At 52.5% G+C, this 19,050-nt stretch overlaps 3 protein-coding genes and 1 long non-coding RNA gene across 8 annotated transcripts in view; 3 read left to right on the top strand and 1 right to left on the bottom strand.

Annotated features, from left to right (window-relative positions):
- Positions 1-1,543: 1,543 nt before the first annotated feature.
- Hoxb7 (homeobox B7) lies at positions 1,544-5,336 on the top strand. Its single transcript, XM_008838288.2, has 2 exons — positions 1,544-2,257; positions 4,564-5,336. Exons 1-2 carry the CDS (start codon positions 1,858-1,860, stop codon positions 4,815-4,817), a joined length of 654 nt encoding a protein of 217 aa, XP_008836510.1. The 5' UTR covers positions 1,544-1,857; the 3' UTR covers positions 4,818-5,336.
- LOC115071291 overlaps positions 5,006-19,050 on the bottom strand; it is a 16,853-nt gene continuing 2,808 nt past the window's right edge. The window contains exons 2-3 of the long non-coding RNA XR_003850389.1: positions 6,275-6,375; positions 5,006-5,289 (exon numbers count right to left, since the gene is read on the bottom strand). This is a non-coding gene — a long non-coding RNA (uncharacterized LOC115071291). The remainder of the gene's footprint in view (positions 5,290-6,274; positions 6,376-19,050) is intronic.
- On the top strand, positions 7,507-16,469 carry Hoxb6 (homeobox B6). Of its 5 annotated transcripts, none has more exons than XM_029566059.1 (3): positions 7,507-8,013; positions 14,017-14,541; positions 15,583-16,462. In XM_029566059.1, the coding sequence occupies exons 2-3, from the start codon at positions 14,127-14,129 to the stop codon at positions 15,840-15,842; spliced, it is 675 nt and encodes a 224-aa protein (XP_029421919.1). In that variant the 5' UTR covers positions 7,507-8,013; positions 14,017-14,126; the 3' UTR covers positions 15,843-16,462. The 5 variants fall into 5 exon arrangements, with proteins under 5 accessions (XP_029421919.1, XP_029421921.1, XP_029421923.1 ...); XM_029566061.1 differs by having other exon boundaries at positions 7,509-8,013; positions 14,049-14,541; positions 15,583-16,469; XM_029566063.1 differs by lacking the exon at positions 7,507-8,013 and adding an exon at positions 8,202-8,520 and having other exon boundaries at positions 14,049-14,541; positions 15,583-16,469.
- Positions 18,128-19,050, top strand: part of Hoxb5 (homeobox B5) — a 2,893-nt gene continuing 1,970 nt past the window's right edge. The window contains exon 1 of the mRNA XM_008838286.2: positions 18,128-18,960. Within this exon, the coding sequence (XP_008836508.1) occupies positions 18,399-18,960 (562 nt within the window). The 5' untranslated portion in view covers positions 18,128-18,398. The remainder of the gene's footprint in view (positions 18,961-19,050) is intronic.

Here is a 19,050-nt window from a genome sequence, read left to right as displayed (position 1 = left end):
GAAGGCAACCATAGTCATTTTCCTTTCTTTTAGATGATTTTCTCTCTCTCTCTCTCTCTCTCTCTCTCTCTCTCTCTCTCTCTCCTCCCTCCTCTCTCTCTCACCGCGTCCTCATTTTCCCTCTCAACTCCCCCTCCCTGCTGCCCTCCCTAGCTCGCTGGCTTTCTTGCTTCACTCTTTTCCTCCTCCCCACCTCCTTTGGTTTGACAATTTCGTCTTAAGTGTTTCTTAAAAGAGATTACTTTAGTTAGCATGCGCGCTGTGGGCAATTGTTAAAAGTGTTCTTAGGTTTACTGTGAAAAGAATGTATCCTGTATCCGTGAATTGCTTTATGGGGGGGAGGGAGGGCTAATTATATATTTTGTTGCTCCCCTATACTTTGTTCTGTTGTCTGAGCCTGAAAAGGGCGGAAGAGTTACAATAAAGTTTACAAGCGAGAACCCGAGACCGGCCCGGGGCCCCCGCGCTGTTCTTTGGCTCCCATGCGCCTTGCAGGGCTGGGGGGAGCTGGTCAGCGGGCTCCTGGGCTGGCGGAGGCTAGGTTGTAGAGAGGAGGGGGCGGGGGCTGGAAGCAGGTGGTGCGAGTCCCCGGGCCCAGGGGCGCAGGGGGTGAGGGAGGCGGCTGCACGTGATTGGAGGAGAGAGGATCGAGGGAGGGGAGTCAAGAGAAACCCCCTCCCCTAGCGTTCCGAGGCTGCTGTGCCCGCGAGACTGGAGCGCCCAGGCCGCGCTGGATGTGCCTTGGCTGGTGGCTGCGTCCCCTGCCCCTTCTCCCTTTGTTTCCGCTTGTGTCCTGGGGGTGGGGGGGGGTGTTGGCGACGTTGAAGATCGAGTGCAGGGCTGCTGAGCTTATATTTTTATTTTTCTCGGACTCAGGTGGGAGAAGCAGGAGCAGAGGGAAGATGCCCTCTCTCTCTCTGGGACGTCGCCACTTTTGCCCAGTTTCTAGGCCGTGGCTTGCCGCCTTCCTGCATTCTCTGCCTCTGCTTCTCTGGCAGCCACGCTCAGCTGAGTGAGGCATCCGCCTTCCGGAACCCGGAAAGTAGCGAGCCGGACCCAGGCCGCCCTACTCCCTTCCTTTCTCTTCCTACACCCACCCTGTTCCTTTTTTGGAGGGGGGGGTGTTTCGTTTTGTTTTGTTTTTTACTTGCAAACCCTGCTTCTTCAGCCACCGGTAACCTTAACGTCCAATGCTCGGTGGGTTAGATTTCTACCTTACTTAGGAGCAGCTAGGAAGCCTGCCCCCTCTCTCCCATATCTGCCACCATAACTGGGATAGAGAGCCTGGAGGACAGGCTCACCTCATCCCTCACCTTGCACCAACTTCCTCTAAAGGCCCAGTCCGGATGAATTATCCCGGATTAATAAATACCGGGCCTGCCCCCACCCACCCACCAAGTTATACGCTTTCAATCCCTGCATCTGCCTTTCGCCTCAGTAACGGGCTGGGGGAAATGCGTGGGGGGTGACAACACGGATCGCTCAGAGGTTATTTATTTTCCCTTCCACTCAATTCCTTCCTCCCCAAACCTCGCTTGCAAGCTGCCTCCAGCCCGCGGGGGTCGACAGCGGCTCTTGAGCCCCCAGCCCCAATCCACAGAGCTCAGCTTTCCCATTCATTATTGATCATATTTTATAAATCCAACGCCACACAATTTTTTCCACATTACTGCGGGCGGTGGGGAGGCCGGTCAATCATTGGTGGAGGGGATATCACGTGGGTCGGGGTCACGTGGTCCGGAGAGGAAAAAGGGGGTCCTTTTTGGTGTAAATCTGGACTCTAATTCTGTAATATATCAAGGAATCTCGTAAAACCGACACTAAAACGTCCCTGCCTACAAATCATCCGGCCAAATTATGAGTTCATTGTATTATGCGAATGCTTTATTTTCTAAATATCCAGCCGCAAGTTCGGTTTTCGCTACTGGAGCCTTCCCCGAACAAACTTCTTGTGCGTTTGCTTCCAACCCCCAGCGCCCGGGCTATGGAGCAGGTTCGGGCGCCCCGTTCGCCGCCTCGATGCAGGGCTTGTACCCCGGCGGGGGGGGCATGGCGGCCCAGAGCGCGGCCGGCGTCTACGCGGCCGGCTACGGGCTCGAACCGAGTTCCTTCAACATGCACTGCGCGCCCTTTGAGCAGAACCTCTCCGGGGTGTGTCCGGGCGATTCCGCCAAGGCGGCAGGCGCCAAGGAGCAGAGGGACTCGGACTTGGCGGCCGAGAGTAACTTCCGGATCTACCCCTGGATGCGAAGCTCAGGTAACGCAGCGCTCCGAGCCGTCCCGAGCCGCAGCGTCCCAGGCGCAGTCCCCGGAAGGTGCCCCCTTCCCGTGAGGGAATCCCCTTGTGTCCTGGGTGCTCCCGGCCGCAGGTCCAACCTGACAACACCGGTTGCGACCCGGTGCGCCACTCCTACCCCCATTTTTGCTCAGTGCTCCCAGGCTCTCGCCCTCTTCCCTGGCCGATCACTCTTCGCCGACGCCGCTGCGCTCAAATTCTCCAGTCCTCCCCCCACCCTTCCTCCCGGCCTTTTAGCTTTAAATATTTATCAGCAGCTCTGGCACGGGCTGGAGATGAAGCCGTTTGTCTTGCCTAGGAAGGCTGGGGTTTGTAGAGAATAGCCATTAGGCTCTCTCTCTCTCTCTCTCTCTCTCTCTCTCTCTCTCTCTCTCTGCCCCTTCCCTGCCTGAGATCTCAGCTCTGGGTGTGAACCCCCAGCCCCAACTTGGATAAGACATGGAAGAGGGGGCTAGGGCGCTAAGCAGTTCTCCCCTCCCCCTTCCTTCCCAGCCAACCCTGCTCCCCCATTATCCCCATCAGGACAATTAGAGGTGGACTCTAGAGGCCCAGAGGGAGGAGGGGGTACAGAAGAGATGAAGACCCAGACAGGAACATAGAGCCAGAAGAAGATGGGGGGGAGAGTCTGATGACCCCACCCCCAGTGATCTTGGTGAGGGGCGTTAGGAAATGGGCAGAAGCCTCATGGGAGTATAGCTTTTTCAGGTACCCTTCCTAGGGCTCCTAGGACCCCCCCCCACACACACAGAACAGGGCAAGTTTGGAGGTAGCATTCCAGAAATGTGAATCTCCCTTTGCGGGGGCAGGACTAGGACTCCATGGAACCAAATCAAGACAATGCAAGCAACACAGAAGCTGCTAACTGAACCCCAAAACACCAAAATTTCCATAGGGTCTGTTGCCAATGCCAACTCACACACCCTTTTATACACTGACCCAAAGCAGATGGATGTAGGAGCCAACTCCAAGGCTCAGAAGACCCAAGACTATGGCCAGAGGCTCCCAGCCTCATCAGAGTCAGGAGCCATGAGGAACCAGGTTCTCACATCACCCATGTTGGTGGTCACAGTCTCCATTACCTGCCTTATAATCCAACTGCCTTTCCTGTTGATTTATCAAAGCCCAAATTTTTCTGCTCCTAATCATTTCAGCTTGGTTTTTATCTGACTTGAAATTAAGGCCCAGGATAAGCCCTCCTTTCTCCTTCCTAGGAGGCCTGCACCAGTGCCTCCCCAAGTCTCTTCAGGGTTTCTGGGCCTAAACTGAGAAGTTCTCACATACCCTTCAGTCCCCACCACACAGATCTTCATCTTCCTCTGGAACCCAGGCCATGGGCTTTCCTTTCCTCTTCCAAGTCCTGGAGATCCAAAGATTCCTTCAGACAATGGGGTTGTCTGGGCAGGAAGGCGGGAAGGTAGCCTGGCCTTGGTTGACACTCTCTGGGAAAGTCATCGGAAGAAAAGTGCTGTCAGATCAATAGTTCCAGGCTTCAGGGAAATCTCCAAATTTTCACCTCTTCCTCATTCTACAACAGCCATGAGTTAGGATCCAGCCTAGGAGGTCCTTTTGTTTCTTTTCTTTTTCCTTTGAAAGTATTCAGGTCAGTCTTGGAGTCTCACTCTAGGGTCACTAGCAAGGGCTCCCTACCTCAAAGGCCATCAGAAAGGTAGACTTGGAGCTCCTAGTCCATAGAGTGACTGGGGGTTAAGCTCCCCCTTATCCCATGCTCATGCCTTAGGAGAGCCTTCCAGAAACTTAAATTTACCTGGCTTCAGAAGCTTCAGGCTGAGAAAAACTTGCATGGAAAATAGGACTTGGCGTGATGGAGTTGGCCTGTAAACCCAGCACTTGGCACTTGGAATGCTGAAGCAGGAGGATTGCCACCAATTTGAAGCTAGCCAGGGGCTAGATAGCAAGATCATGTCTGGAAAACAAAACAGAACTAACTATATATGTGTGTGTATTTATGTATAATATATATATGTGTGTGTACTGCTTTTATATATAAAGTTTTTCATATGTGTTTGTGAAAGAGAGGGAAAAAAAGAGAAATGCTTGCCTTAAGAAACCTGTAGACATTTCTGCAGATAGCAAGGAAAAGGGAACCATCAAGCATGGCATGGGTGTAAAAAGCATTAATTTGGTTCCCAGAAGATGGAGGAACTCCCCCCCCCCAAATTACTTACAGATTCACTATGAAGGAGGTGAGTCAACTCTTGGTGTTTTTCACACTTTTTTTTTAAACTCCCTCTAAATACTGTGCACAGGGACTGACCGAAAGCGAGGCCGTCAGACGTACACTCGCTACCAGACCCTGGAGCTGGAGAAGGAATTTCACTATAACCGCTACCTGACTCGGCGGCGGCGCATCGAGATCGCGCACGCGCTCTGCCTCACCGAAAGACAGATCAAGATTTGGTTCCAGAACCGTCGCATGAAGTGGAAAAAGGAAAACAAGGCCTCAAGCCCGGGGGTCAGCGTCCAGGACAAGACAGAGGCAGAGGAGGAGGAGGAAGAGTGAGGGGCAGAGAAGAGAGAGGGAGAAACCCAGTTCTGGGAACTGAACCTGGGAACTCAAATAAGGGGGAAAAACTCTATTTAAATAAAGCAGTTTGAAAAATTAAGGAGAGAGAAGGGTGAAATTTTGGTTTCTCAACACTGTAAAAAAATACTACCTATAGTCTGTTGTCTGTTTTTGTACAATGTGGGAAGGACATCATCTACCTGCTCTTTAGCTTTCTGGAATGTGCCTCCCCTTTTCTATGTTGCTAGTAAGGTCTTTGTAAAATCTTGCTGTTTTGTAAGCCCTCTTTGATGCTATCTTCGTGGACTGTCGATCTGGACTAGCCTGTGGTTCCTTGCCTACCCTGTACTTTCCAGTAGTGGCACTGAAAGGGTCTTACGGAGCCCCGAGGACCCACCAACTGACTTGTGTCTGGTGCACCTTGCTGCTCCTTGCTCCTACCAGCCCCCATGCTCTTCTTTATGTGTATCTGAAGGATGGAAAATAAAACAGGATTAAAAATAAACAGATGCTCTATTTTCTGTGTCTCTATAAGACTGGGAGGGGGGTCAGGGTTGGTGAAGGGTGAATATCCCAGGGCCCCTCTGCCTGTCTTTTTGTTTTTGCACTGGTTTGTTCTTTTTTCCAGATGCCACTCTCTAGAGACTGCCAACTAGTGAACCCCAATATTACATACCCATGTCCCCTTCATACTCCTACATACAACACACAACCACAAAAAATTAAGAGTACAAAGAAGTATGCACCATCACAGTCACAAATAAACATAGATAATATGTTCACAAATACACATACAGACATTCACACAATCCCGGCTCTGTGCCCAGAACACATGCATTTACAGTCACACACACTCACAAGTAAACACACATTCACAGTCACTCACAGACACATTGATAAATATCAATGTACATTTACACATTGGCTTATAAACAGAGATTCACATTTGCCCCCAACTAGATACATCCAGGAGACCATATGCTCTGTCACACACTCCCAAAATATAAGAAAACAAAAAATTTTAAAAGCTCCCAGTTCCACAAACGTTCTTTATTTCGGGCCTTTAAACTAGACTACCGAATATGTCGGCTGTCCAGCCACAAATACGGAGATGAAATCCAAAAATGGTAGGCCTCGAAAACAAAAAACAAAACAAAACAAAACAAAACAAAACGAGTGGAGGGAAGAGAGGGTGAATACCCAAATCCACTCTCACCTCAGGGACGGCATTGGGCAGAGGCCAGGACCATAATGGAGGCCTTCTGGCTCGCCCAGTGCAACTGCGTTAGTTCATTTGGTGGACATTTCAACCAGAGTGATTCTTTGATTTATCTCAATTTATTTTATTTTATTTGTTAAAATTTATTTCATTCTAAATTGACACAGGAGATTCATACACAGCTTTAAAAGGGGGGAAAGAATTAATCCCGCGAGCGAGAGCCCGGCGGGTTTACCGGGCTTCTGTGGCCGCCGTGAGCCTGGCTGTGCTGGCCGCCGGGGCTTCCTCTGAGCGGTTCTGCCTGCTCTGCGTGCCGCCGACAATCTGGAACCTTCTCTGGAGCAGGCACGGGAGGGGGGGCGGAGAAAAAACACATTTTGAGGGAGATTTTTTTCGTTTACCACATTTGTAGCTCAACTCAAAATACAGAGGTATTTTAGGGAGCCTGGAAACACAGGATGAATTATTACTTTTTTTTTTTTTCTGAACAAAAACCTGCACGACAGTGGCTACATAGCTCGACCTGCGGGCTGGTTTTTAATATTTATTCGTTTACAAATCCCTAATTGTTTAAAGATCAGACACCTGAAACAAAAAGGAAGAAGGTAGTTGGTTTTAGGACAACCTACTTCATTTGAATTTGTAAGAAAAGGCCCTAAACCTGAGGCTTCTGCTAAAGACCTCAAAAACCCTGGCGGGCGGAGTCCCGCGATCTTGGCTGGGGAACCTGAAGGAGCCGCTGGTGTTTGGGCGGGAGAGCCTGTGATTTGGCTTTGCCCTCCTCCAATTTCTGGGGTGTTTGGGTGGGAGCTCTGTTAAACTCTCCGCCTTGGCCCACATCCAGGACACCTTCCCTCCTGGGGCCGAAACTAGGCCCCAAGGATCCAGGGCTCCCACACCTGCGGTGCTGCAAACCTCACTGTTGGGGGAATCCCACAGTCTCTAGGTTAAGAATGAGGGGGGGGTGTTCAGAGGAGGAGAGGGGGCAATGCTTTCATTTTGCCAAGAGGCAGGTGGCAGCTCCCAACACCCCGATGCTGCTCTCACTGGCTGCCTCACCTTCAAATTTCTTAGAACAGTCCCAAGTGAAATATTTGGGGTGAATTTTTACTAGAGAAGACAGGCAGAACTCCTGAGGAAAATGTGGAGGTTCCAGAGAGAACCCCCTTTGTAGCTGAGCCTTTATGGATTCTCCATACTGCAGTCTTGCACCCCAAATCTCACCCCGTCTCAGATTGGGGTTTCCCCAAAAAGAGAAGGAGAAGAAAAGAAGATGGCGACTGAGAAAAAGGGTTGCTGGTGGAGCAGCCATGAAGAAATGCAATAAATTCCTTGTTGTTTTATGAAAATTTACAACTTTGTGATAGAAGTTTATGAGTGGTTGAATCCAGCGATTGGCCGGCGCCGGTCATGTGGCTGGGCGATCGTGAACATGAACTTTTTATCATTTCCCTGGTGGTTATAATGCAGCATTCTTTTGGACACCACACCTAGGTCGGAGCACTGTCCTCCTTCAGGGCTCCAGCCTCTTGATATTTTTATACTTCAATATCAGCTCGATAGAGCAAGAGAGAGAGAGAGAGAGAGAGAGAGAGAGAGAGAGGAGAGAAGAGAGAGTGAGAGAGGAAAGGAGGGGTGGGAATTACACAAAAGAGAGAACCAAAAATAATTTTGTTTCCTAAGTTAATTTGCTCGCTGATCTGGGATTTTTAGTCATCATGAAGGGTAAATGGACAATCTGCCCAGGACTGCAGGCTAATACCATTTTTCAAAGCCAGAACTTACTCCATTTTCCATGCAAATGTCAGAAAAGGGAAACAATCTCTCTCCCAAGTCTGAGAAAGGGAAACGACGGCTCTCAGGTTGGGACAATATTATCTGGAAGCTGAAGAAGAAACCGAACGCTCCTTTTTTCCCCCCTCCCTCCCCACCCTTTTGAATCCGGAGGAGAAAAATAAACCAAGTTCTGCAAAGGTAAGAGAGATTCTTCAATTTTTTTTTTTTTGCATCGTTTTTGTTGGGGGTGGGGCTTAGGTTTTTCTACACACCCCCCCTTTCACTCCAAGACCGGGTTGAACCCCACCTCTGGGCGCTGCTGGCAGAGGCTTCCCAGGAAATTCTGTGGTGGAGAGAGGGGTGGCTGCTTCCTGGAGGGGGAGCCGCGGCAGGGAAGATGGGAGGAGGAACGGAAAGGGGCCACGGAGGCCAGCTCTAAGTCTTACCCTTTTTAGCTGGGAGGAGAGCTCAAGCAAGAGGGCTACAAAAAAGAGGGTGGGGGTGTCTGGGCTGCAGCCGCCGGTAGGTCTGTGCTCAGCTTCCTCCATCCCTCCCTGGCCTCCCCCAATTGCCCCCGCGCGTTTTCTTGCCCAGTGTGGGTATGGGCGATTTCCAGGCAGCATTGGCACGAGGGCGGTGGCGCGGAGGGACGTCTGGGTCTCTGTAGGGCCTGGATTCTCCGCAGAGGCCAGCGAGGGAGAGGAGGTGGGTAGAGTGATACAAAAAGAACAATTCACAGAGAAGTGTTCACTATCTCTCTTTCTGAGACATTTCTGAAATTAAAGGGCTGTGGGTGGAGGCAGGTAAAGCCAGGGAAACTCCCCAGGAAGCCTGCCGATGAAGCACCCTGGTCTCTCGCCACTCCCTGCCCAAGGGAGCCTCGATCTGCAGGGAGAGAGTTTTGTGGTTTTAATGCGGTAGGTTAAAGTGTGTTGGTTTCGGTGTGATATTGATTCTGTTACTTGTGTTTTATTGGTATTGGGGGTATGTGGATTTCGGTGAAGAAAACTGCCATCTGTGTCTGATATGGAAACATTTCCAACTTTCACTGGATTCAAATGTGGTGGTTATGAAAAGCTGTTAGCTTATTGTTGTTTTAAGCTTGTACATAAAAAGAAATTTGAGAGAGAATATAAAACAAAAAGGAAGCCCAACTAGGGAACCCAATAGTGTCTGCCAAGGAATCTTGCTGGTCCTTGAGTTCAGAGAGCTAACCCTGTCCCTCGAATGCCCAATTTTTGTTCCCTCACCAGGTCTCTTGGGAGAAGGGAAGCAGAATGGGGGAGAACTGCTGGATATGAGGCTAATTCCCAAAGTAACTGGTAGAGTGCAGGCTGGCTGGCAAGGGCCAAGAAATGAGGTGAAGGTCTCTAGGGAAGCTTCAAGCAGAGAGCTAAGTGGTATGGCCTCAAGAGCAGGGAGACATTGTGATTTAGTTAGGTTTGCATGAATAGGTGACTGTTTCTGTTTCTTAAAGCCAGATGCAAGTCCTTCGGGCTCAGGCCTCTGGTTTCCTCAGGATTTAAGGATCTTGGTCATGTGTGTGGGTTCATTGGTATTCTGAGCTGGGAGGAGAGGGAAAAGCAGCCACTTGTGGCACAGGACTGGGCCTCCCAGAGGGCCCAGGTAAGAGGATCAGGCATAGGCCTGGCCTGGGCTCCCAGATAGACCCCTTGGCGTCTTAGCAAGAGAAATTCATCGCCAGCACCCATGGCGCTCGGAGCTTATTCGCAACGGGAAAATTCTCCAAACCCACTCAGACTGAAGGTCTTTTTCCCCTGTAGTCTTGGTGGGTTATAAATCGTCCCTTAGACATTTTCCTCTGACCCAAATTATGCGTTTTGCTGCCATCTACCGTCCATTCAGAGACACGCGGCTTGGGCACCACCAGCCCCGAGACCCTCCCGGAGTCCTGCAGGATTGCCTGCAGTTCCCGGGCTGCACCGTTCAGTAGGATTCGGGCCCACACCGATGCGCTCCACTGCATCTTGGTTCCCAGGTGTGGATGACTAAGTACACTAGCCTCGACCTTCTCCTGTCTCCTCCAAACCCCACTCATCCCAGCCCCAAACCCGGGGACTGGCAGAAGAAGCGGCATCCTGGATTTCTAGAGGAGTAGTAACACTATAATCCACGGACCGAGGGTAGATACTGAACCAAGGGGTTCAGGGTTCAGACCCACGACCCCCATCACCACCTAAGGCACAAGCAGGATCGGGGGCCGCTGGAGAGGTCTGAGGCCAAGGCTGTTCAAGGCTGATTTGGTTTTCTTCTCAGCCAAGGGAGGGGGCCGGTCATGGGAGGCGCCGACCGGGCAGTTCCACTCGGTTGTCAAAAGACAAACCGAGTCTGTGTTCATCGAGTTGGCTTGTGGGTCTTGCCAGTTCCTAAGCTGGTGAGTCCGTGGTGACAGAGTTGAACCGAGTTTTCTGGAAACTGTTGGTGTCTGCAAGTGACTGTTAGTCCCCTCCCCCATTCTCAACCGTTTCAAGCGAAATCGAAATCGACGCAAAAATGCTTTGGTGTAAAATAATCGGGAGTGGGGCTAAATCATTAAAGAACCAAACCATTGCAATTTCCGTTCCTGGCGGACCCCCTCACACCCGCTTAGCGGAACGGCTTCCCCGGGAGGGGGTGGAGAGGGCGGGGTACGCGCCTCTGTCACAGCCTATGAGTGTTGGCCCCTGTCTCATGGGTTACTGATTAGCTCGGGCTTTCAAGCCGCAGGAGGAAGATCTGGCTGCTCCTTTCAAGGTGCTGTGGCCCCAATTCCTAGGCGGGGGCTCCAGGAAATTGCCTGTGGTGCCAGGCCAGCCGAGGTGTTACTGGGGTATGTCTGGGAGCTGGGGTCTATAGGGGCTGCGCAGTACTGTGAGTAAACAGCACCACCTCGACCCGGAGCCCTAGGCGCCTCTGGAGTCTGAGCTTCTGTAGCAGCTCTTTAAGCTTTTTTTCCTCTCCGAGAGTGACTTTCTGGCGGCTGGATGGCGGGGCTTAGTGAGTCACTCCGCGGGAGGCCTCGAGGGAACTGGCGGGAAGGTCTTGGGGCCCTCCTAGATTTTTTTTTTTTCCTTTTGGGCAGTCAGAAGAAAACAGGGAGGGGAACTAAGGTTCTGACAGAGGGTTAAAACACTTTAGGGCTCTGAGGGTAGCCATGGACCTGAGGAGAGAGAAGTCGGAGAATCAAGGGATTGTCACTGCCCACTCCCCCTAGAAGATCAGAGAAGATGCCGCTCATTTGCATAATGGAAATGAGGTCTTTGTACCTCGATTTGAAGATTTGGACTAGCCTATCTTAGGGCAAAGTGTCTAAGAAAAGAGCCTTTCCCAATCTGTGGGAGCCACCACACTGCACCTCTGGGGGCACTGATACCCCCCAGACTCAAGAAAGAGTCCAGGGGAAGAATAGAGTTTAAGAGGTTGTCATCTACCTCACCCCAGGTAAAGTTGGGAGCCGAGTAGGGGAAACTACCCACTATCAAAGGAGCTGGAAAGGGAGGAGGCTTTGTAGCTTAGAGAAAATGGGAAGCCTAGACATTGTCTCACCCCCTCCTCAGACAGGCAAATGTCAGTCCTAAGATTACCTTCAGGAGAATTTTACTCCTGAGCTAAACAGGGCTTAGGAAACATTTCTCTGGGAGGTGGAATGTGGAGGCTTACCCATGGGACTGCAGACTCAAAGCACAGAAAATCACAATTATAAATCCTGCCTGTGGGGTATCCATACAATTCCTCTTGTGTGTACTCAAGACTTGGTATACATTTACATCCCTCCCTCCGTGAGTGAGAGAGTGATACCCCTAACAGAGGGCTGACTGTGCCTGCTATGTATTTACATATTCCCTCCATGGAGACAGACAGACTGCAGTGGATGGAACCACAGACAGATTCGTAGAGATCTGGCTCCAGAAACCAGGCAGTCTCTGGCTCAGCCCTGCCTGCCTGCTCTTTTTCCCAAACAAACGGATCAGATGAATAAACGCTCATAAATACCTCTGGGCTTAGATAAGAGCGATGAGGCGCTATTTCCTTTCATGCCCTACTCCAGGCGCCCAGGCCCTGCCCATAGTGGCTCCATCTCCAGACAGGCAACCTGCAGAGGTGAGCTTAATTTGGGAGCAGGGGCTCTAAGGATAAGGTGATTACTTTTCTGCTTCTATCAAAGAGGAATGACCTCCTCCCTCACCTCCTCTTACTTTGACCATGCTCTATATGGTAGTCTACAGCATCTTTCCTATGACAGGAACACCATGACAGACCCGGGAGAAGGGCTGAGGCCCAGCCTCAGCAGCAAGATAGAGGGGCAAATATTCTTCCTTCCCTTGCTCCCCCTGCCCAGATAGCCCCTTTCACTCTCTTGGAGTGGACCCAGCCACGTCTAGATTGGAGCATTTGTTCTCCATCATCAGGAGGTTTAAGCTTCTTTTCTTAAAATCCCATCCAAAACCCTATGATATCAGAGGGATACCAGGTATGGCCATTTTGCCATAAAGGGGCAGCCTAGCAGTTGCCCTGAGTTCAAAGAGCTTTGGAGGCCACTTTGTTGCCAAAGAAATCCCCACTCTTGGAAACCTAACCTCAGCCTTGTACCACCTTTTCTATCAGTGGACAGAGTTGGCCCACAAAAAGGAGCCAAAAGAACAAGGCAGAGATGGGTCAGCCTGACCTGACCTCAGACAACATCTTACATTCAGCCCCTTCCTATACTAAGGTTGGAAAGGTTGCCTCCCTTCACTGTCTGTCCTGTATATGCATATTAGTGGTCCTATCTCCCTGTTCATTTTACTTGAAGGCAGAGAAAGAGAGAGAGAGAGAGAGAGAGAGAGAGAGAGAGAGAGAATAGACTATTTCACTCCCAAGTTCTTATAGCAACAAAGCTGATGATACAAAAAAAAACCCAAGGCATGGGAGGGGGTTGTAGAGCAGCTGAGAGACATACAGGAGGGGTTGTGTGTAGAAGGGGAATGCTAACTGCTGGTTGGAAGATGATTACTGAGTTCCCAGGAGGACCCTAGTAGTCAGTCCTCCTTCCTTACAAAACTAAACCAAAACCAAGTCTTGGGAAAATAAGGCAGAGAACTGATAACTTCTAGAGAGACCAGGAAAAGAGGTAAGGGCTCTTCTCAACATGAAGAGTGTCGGAAGACTCACAATTTCTTCCTTATCTATAGACCTATTAGGACATTACACCCTTGACTCCAAAAATCTGTAGCCTGGGATCTTATGTTATTTGAGACAAGAGGTCAAAATCCGTGGAGTGGGGACTGAGTAAGGGTTGCAGGTAGGAAAGAGGTCAGACAAATAAAGTCACCTAGGCTGGGGCTCCAACTTACTCCTCCATCCATACCACCAAGTGAGGGGCCTGCTAGTCTCTTTCCCCAGGGCCCCATTCCCTACCAAGACTCAACTAGATAAGCTGTCTTGGGGAACGGGTGACTGGTTTCTGAGAAGCCTTAGTCTAGCCTAGCTGCACAGACGCAGGGAAAAGCCAGGGCTCAGATCTCCCTCCTGGCATCACCTCCTCTTCTGGGTCTTCTAGGTGGAGGGATCTGGCTTGCCCCCTCTGACCATAAGCCTTGTGGTGGAGAGGCAGGGATATAATAAGCCTAGCCTGAGAGAGGGACCTGATAAACAGGAAAAAACGATTCTCCAAACCTGCGAAGGAGGTGTTTCTTCTGCGCCTGTTTCTAAAATGAAGCAAATTAACGGACAACTCCATTTCTCTTTCACCAACACAAAACCCTAGAAACACACCTCCCCCTTTCGTTCTCTCTCAACGAGATTCGTGAGCATTTTACTCAGCCCTCCAAGGGAACCGGCCCAAGCCACGCAGGGGTTAACTTTTCTGAAAACACAATTAACTTTTTCCTATCCTGCGTGGGGTGGTAGGGTGGGATGTATTTATTTCATCACTGGGGAATGGGATGGTTTCAATCCAAATGTTCCCTCCTCCCTCAAAGGCACAGACGCCTCTTTTGCAGATCCTACGTAGGTGGAACAGGACGCGTTGTGTTGTTGAGAGAGAAAAGGAAAGGAGAAGGAGGGGGGGAAAGGTTGATAGGTTTGTGCGCGGGTCCCTCGTGCGGGCTGCGCTCCTCCAGGGTGCTATTTGACAATTCCTGCCTCTGCCATTGGTCAGTGTTGGATCAGATGGTTGTATTTCCTTCTGGCCCTCACTGGCACCTCGCCATCCCCCCTCAGCTAAAACCCAATCTCGGATATACTACTAATAGGCGCGGCGCTCGGACTATAAAACACAACAAATCATAAACCCGGCGGAGCAGCAGCGGCCGCGTGCGCCTCCCCTCCCAATGAGTTCCTATTTCGTGAACTCCACCTTCCCCGTCACTCTGGCCAGCGGGCAGGAGTCCTTCCTGGGCCAGCTACCGCTCTACTCATCCGGCTATGCGGACCCGCTGAGGCATTACCCCGCGCCCTACGGGCCGGGGCCCGGCCAAGAGAAGGGCTTCGCCGCTTCCTCCTACTACCCAGCAGCCGCCGGCGGCTACGGCCGAGCGGCGCCCTGCGACTACGGGCCTGCACCCGCCTTCTACCGCGAGAAGGAGTCGGCCTGCGCGCTGGCCGGCGCCGACGAGCCGCCTCCGTTCCACCCCGAGCCACGGAAGTCCGACTGTGCGCAGGACAAGAGCGTGTTCGGCGAGACCGAGGAGCAGAAGTGCTCCACTCCCGTCTACCCGTGGATGCAGAGGATGAATTCGTGCAACAGTGAGTGAGACTCTGTGCTGCCGCCCGGGTCCCCACCAGGAGGCAGAGCTAGCGAGTGTCGCCCCCCACCCCCATTCTCCCACAGGAAACTAGGTGGGCATCTTCGGAGATAGGGGAAAATGGGGCCCCTGTCTCCAGATCTGTCCTCCTGTCCGCAGGAGTTGCAAAGTTTGCAAAGTCCCAGCTGCACTGTAAGCCAGGGAGAGCGAGTGGGCTCTCCCGGAGCATCAGGCCAGAGCCTGGAGTGCTGATCAGGAAGGGGACAGGGGAAGCAGTTGTGGTTTTCCTTTTCTCTGCAAGCCCTGCCCCCCCATTCATGACGGGGTCCCCCACCCAAAGACCACTCCATTAAAAACAAGAGTGGTCATGAAAGGGGTGGGGGTGGCTTGACTCCGGCAAGGGCGAGTTTAGTCGGTCCAAAACTGTGTTTCTCTGGGGCTGGGGGAGCTGGAGAGCGGTGGGGCACTCGGAAAGGGGTGGTAGTCAGAGGAAGGAGGAAAAATTAGAGGGAGCAGGCAGAGGGAGAGAGAGGGACAAACTGGCGCCTGGGTCTCAGGTTGGATTATTTGTCGGCTTTAAGACCCAATTGATGTCCATTAGCGGGACACGAAAGTGAGGAGCTGTTAATGCGAAGTATGGATCGATCCACGTCATTACGGATTAAGGGCCAGAATCTATCATTGGGTGGGCCAGGGGTGGGGAGAGCTAGATGGAAGTAAAAGAAGAGAAAGAAAAGATACAGCTACCAAGAGACTCACCTGGCCAGCCCCTCCCCCCTCCCACTCGGCTCAGGTGGGAGTTCAAATCGCTCCTCCCCTCCCCCACCAAAAGTCTAGACAGAAAGAAAGCACAGGCCTAGGAGACCAGGAGGGAATCTGGAGGGGGCGCTGGAGGAGTGGGGAAAGGAGATCAGGGAATAGCGGGAGGGGAAGGCTACCCTGGAAAAGCTAGTAGTAGTACATTTGGAGGCCGGGTGGGGGAGGGGGCTAAGGGCTTAGTGACCCCCCCCGCAGGCCTCAGCTTCTCCTCTCTGTGTAACAGGTTCCTCTTTTGGGCCCAGCGGTCGGCGAGGCCGCCAGACTTACACACGCTACCAGACTCTGGAGCTGGAGAAGGAATTTCACTACAATCGTTACCTGACCCGGCGGCGGCGCATCGAGATCGCGCACGCCCTGTGCCTGACCGAGCGGCAGATCAAGATCTGGTTCCAGAACAGGCGCATGAAGTGGAAAAAGGAGAGCAAACTGCTCAATGCGTCTCAGCTCAGTGCCGAGGAAGAGGAAGAAAAACCAGCTGAGTGAAGGTGCTGGAAAGGGAGGGGGGACGCGAAGCGGGAACCGAGGGCACCCGGGAGCCCTAGAAGGCTCTGAGGGCGGGGGAGTCTGGGGACCTGCTCTCCAGACCCAGACAGGCGGGGCCCAGCGCTCTCCTGGACGCCCCCGCCCACAGAGCTCTCCCCGGGTGCTCGAAGGCGGCGCCGCCGAGTCCACCCTGCACCCAGCGCCTCCTCCCTCCCCGAAGAACCCGTCTGGGCCCGATCAGGCTCCCTGGTGAGAACTGAGAATCGGACTCACTTGATGTTTCCTGGAAGCAGAGCAGAATGCTCTTGTCCGTGTCGAGTCTCATTTCGTCCATGTCCCCCGTGCACGGTTCAATGGTAGATTCGCTGTCCCCTCAGCAGGGGCCTTGGAGACTCCCTGACCCCAGACTTGTCTCTCCCACCCCTTCCCCAAAGTCACTGGAAAGGAGCACATACTACCTAGAAGTAAGAAGAAAAGCCTCAGAAGAAAACAAAGTTCTATTTTATTAATTTTCTATGTGTTGTGTTTGTAGTCTTGTCTTAGCTCTGGACGTGAAATACTTCGGTAATAATATTAATATTATTAATAATAATGATGATAATAAAGACGTGAAAACTCGCCGCTCAATCACCTCCAATCCTCCCTGCCATTTTTTCCCCCTTTCTACCCCTCAGCCACCTCATCATCCCTGAGCCTGAACTGGACAGCAAAGGCAAGAACTCTGGTCAGCCCCAGGGCCTTCCCAGCCGCCAGACTGGATTCGGAAGTTACAATTGAGATCAAAGCTGAAGCCATCGGTTCTCCCAGGCCCCAGAGCCGTACCTCCCTGATGCTAAATTCACAACTGACTCTCTCTCTCTTAGACCTGGGGGACGGAGAGAGAGGTTGTGAGGCTCAGAGGAGGTGGCCCCTAGGCCAGCTAGTCCAAAGTCGGGGTGGAGACCGAGTTGGGCAGGTCTGGACGCCTCTGCAGCGCTTTTCTGTCCTAGGCTCGCCCAGGCCCCCTGCCTTTGGCCCGCCCACATGGCTCGCCTCTGCGGGCCTTGGCCCTCGGCTCAGGCCTATTGCTCTGGAGCCTGAAAAATGAGGCCACTGGGCATCTCTCCACCGCCCATCTAATGGTTCCAGGGTTCCCCTTCCCATCTCAAGTAGAAGTTCATTAAGAAGAAAGAGAATGGGGACCCCAGAGCAGGCGGTGCCCAAGGCCCGCCTTTCTCTAGCTCTTTGAAGACCTGAGGGCAGGAGGCCAGGTGATGTTAGGGCGTTTGGTCCTCATCTTCGCAACCCAAAATGGCCCATTCTTTCTCCACCCCACCCTCACCCAGGCGGCAAGCTGCAGACACTGTTTTCTTTCCTTCCTCCTCCCTTTTTTATTTTTAAAGAAAATAGCCTGGCAGAAGGGGCCCAGCTGCGGGGCCGACCAGCGCGCTCAGCAAGGGGCCGCCGGTCTTCAGCGGGTCTTCCGAGCCCTTCCCGGGGAAAGCTGTAGGCCAGTAGGCAGATTCTCAAACTGTCAGCCACCAGCAAGAGGCCTCCGAAGCTGGCATCTGGCGAGATGGCGAAGGGGTTCCGCTTTAGCCCCAAACTCTCACGTTGCCACCCAAACCTAAGATGCTCAGGCGGTGCCGCTAGTCTTTTCCACCTTAGGCTAAGCCCCCAGCTGTGTTCCTTTTCCAGAGTCCGTGTCCTGCTCTGTTCCTAGGCCTAGGCTAAGGACGAGAGGTCAGAGAGAACTGCAAACTTCCCAGGGGCCCAGGAGAACGGAAAGCTTTCCTGCCTCTTGCAGCCTCCAGCCCAGTCCTGCGGCTTCTGGGTGCTGTGGACACGCCAGGAAAGCCTCTCCAGGAAGCAGGCCTGGCTGAGCTCACAGGGATAACTCCTAATTGTTTTTCACACACAACTTCTAACCCTTTCCCCGTTTCCACACCCAACTTGGAGACTGGCAAAGCCTGAGCAGGGACAAGCAACTACATTTCTGATAATCGTATCCAGGGTTAAATAATACTAAAACGACAGAGAAAGGGGCACAAATAGAATAACGACCCTAAGAAAAGTGGGCAAAAGGCTCAAACCGGTCGATTTAAAGGCTCAACCCTGCGGGTGAACCCTGGCCGGGTTTCTGGCTAGGCGGTTGCAGAGCCAGCAGGGAGGCAGCCGCCATGGCGGTCTGCGGCCCGCGCTCCCGCAGATTGCCGGGAGGTGGCGCGCTCTGCTCAGAGGCCAACGCCAACCTTCTCCCTCTTTCTCCCCCTTCTCCTTTTTCCCCCTCTCGGAGGCTCGCATTGAATCGGCCCTAACGATTCTCGGATCGTCATTATTTGTAACCATAGAGCATGAATTACCTCTTGAGGTCATCAGTGAGAATTTACGACTGGTCAACAAAAGCACGTGATTCCCTAACGCCCCCCCATCCCCCTTCCACCCCCCCATATTTGGCCGCATACATAGCAAAACGAAGTACAGTGCATCGCTATAATTCATTAATACATCATAAATCGTGAAGCACAGGGTTATAACGACCACGATCCACAAATCAAGCCCTCCAAAATCACCCAAATGAGCTCGTACTTTGTAAACTCCTTCTCGGGGCGTTATCCAAATGGCCCGGACTATCAGTTGCTAAATTATGGCAGTGGCAGCTCTCTGAGCGGCTCTTACAGGGATCCCGCTGCCATGCATACCGGCTCCTACGGCTACAATTACAATGGGATGGACCTCAGCGTCAACCGCTCCTCGGCCTCCTCCAGCCACTTTGGGGCGGTGGGTGAGAGCTCGCGCGCCTTTTCTGCGTCTGCCCAGGAACCCCGCTTCAGGCAGGCGACGTCGAGCTGCTCCCTGTCTTCGCCCGAGTCCCTGCCCTGCACCAACGGCGACAGCCACGGCGCCAAACCCTCTGCTTCGTCCCCTTCCGACCAGGCGACCCCGGCCAGCTCCAGCGCCAATTTCACCGAAATAGACGAGGCCAGCGCGTCCTCCGAGCCAGAGGAAGCCGCGAGCCAGCTGAGCAGTCCGAGCCTAGCTCGGGCACAGCCAGAGCCCATGGCCACCTCTACAGCCGCGCCCGAGGGGCAGACTCCGCAGATATTTCCCTGGATGAGGAAGCTTCACATTAGCCACGGTAATTCTGTCTGTCTGTCTGTCTGTCTGTCTGTCTCTCGTTCGCTTTTTTTTTTTTTTTTTTTTAGGCTTCCCTGCCCCCCCTTGGGGG

This window comes from Nannospalax galili, unplaced genomic scaffold (assembly GCF_000622305.1).
Source record: "Nannospalax galili isolate Female #2095 unplaced genomic scaffold, S.galili_v1.0 scaffold95, whole genome shotgun sequence".
NCBI classification, from domain to species: domain Eukaryota; kingdom Metazoa; phylum Chordata; class Mammalia; order Rodentia; family Spalacidae; genus Nannospalax; species Nannospalax galili.
The sequence above is the reverse complement of the archived record's forward strand: the minus strand, read 5'-3'. Positions and strand labels throughout refer to the sequence as shown.

Coding starts and splice junctions, on each gene's coding strand:
- Hoxb7 (XM_008838288.2), top strand. CDS start 1,858: ATGAGTTCATTGTATTATGCGAATGCTTTATTTTCTAAATATCCAGCC. Junction 2,258..4,563: donor CCCCTGGATGCGAAGCTCAG/GTAACGCAGCGC, acceptor TACTGTGCACAG/GGACTGACCGAAAGCGAGGC.
- Hoxb6 (XM_029566061.1), top strand. CDS start 14,127: ATGAGTTCCTATTTCGTGAACTCCACCTTCCCCGTCACTCTGGCCAGC. Junction 14,542..15,582: donor GAGGATGAATTCGTGCAACA/GTGAGTGAGACT, acceptor TCTGTGTAACAG/GTTCCTCTTTTGGGCCCAGC.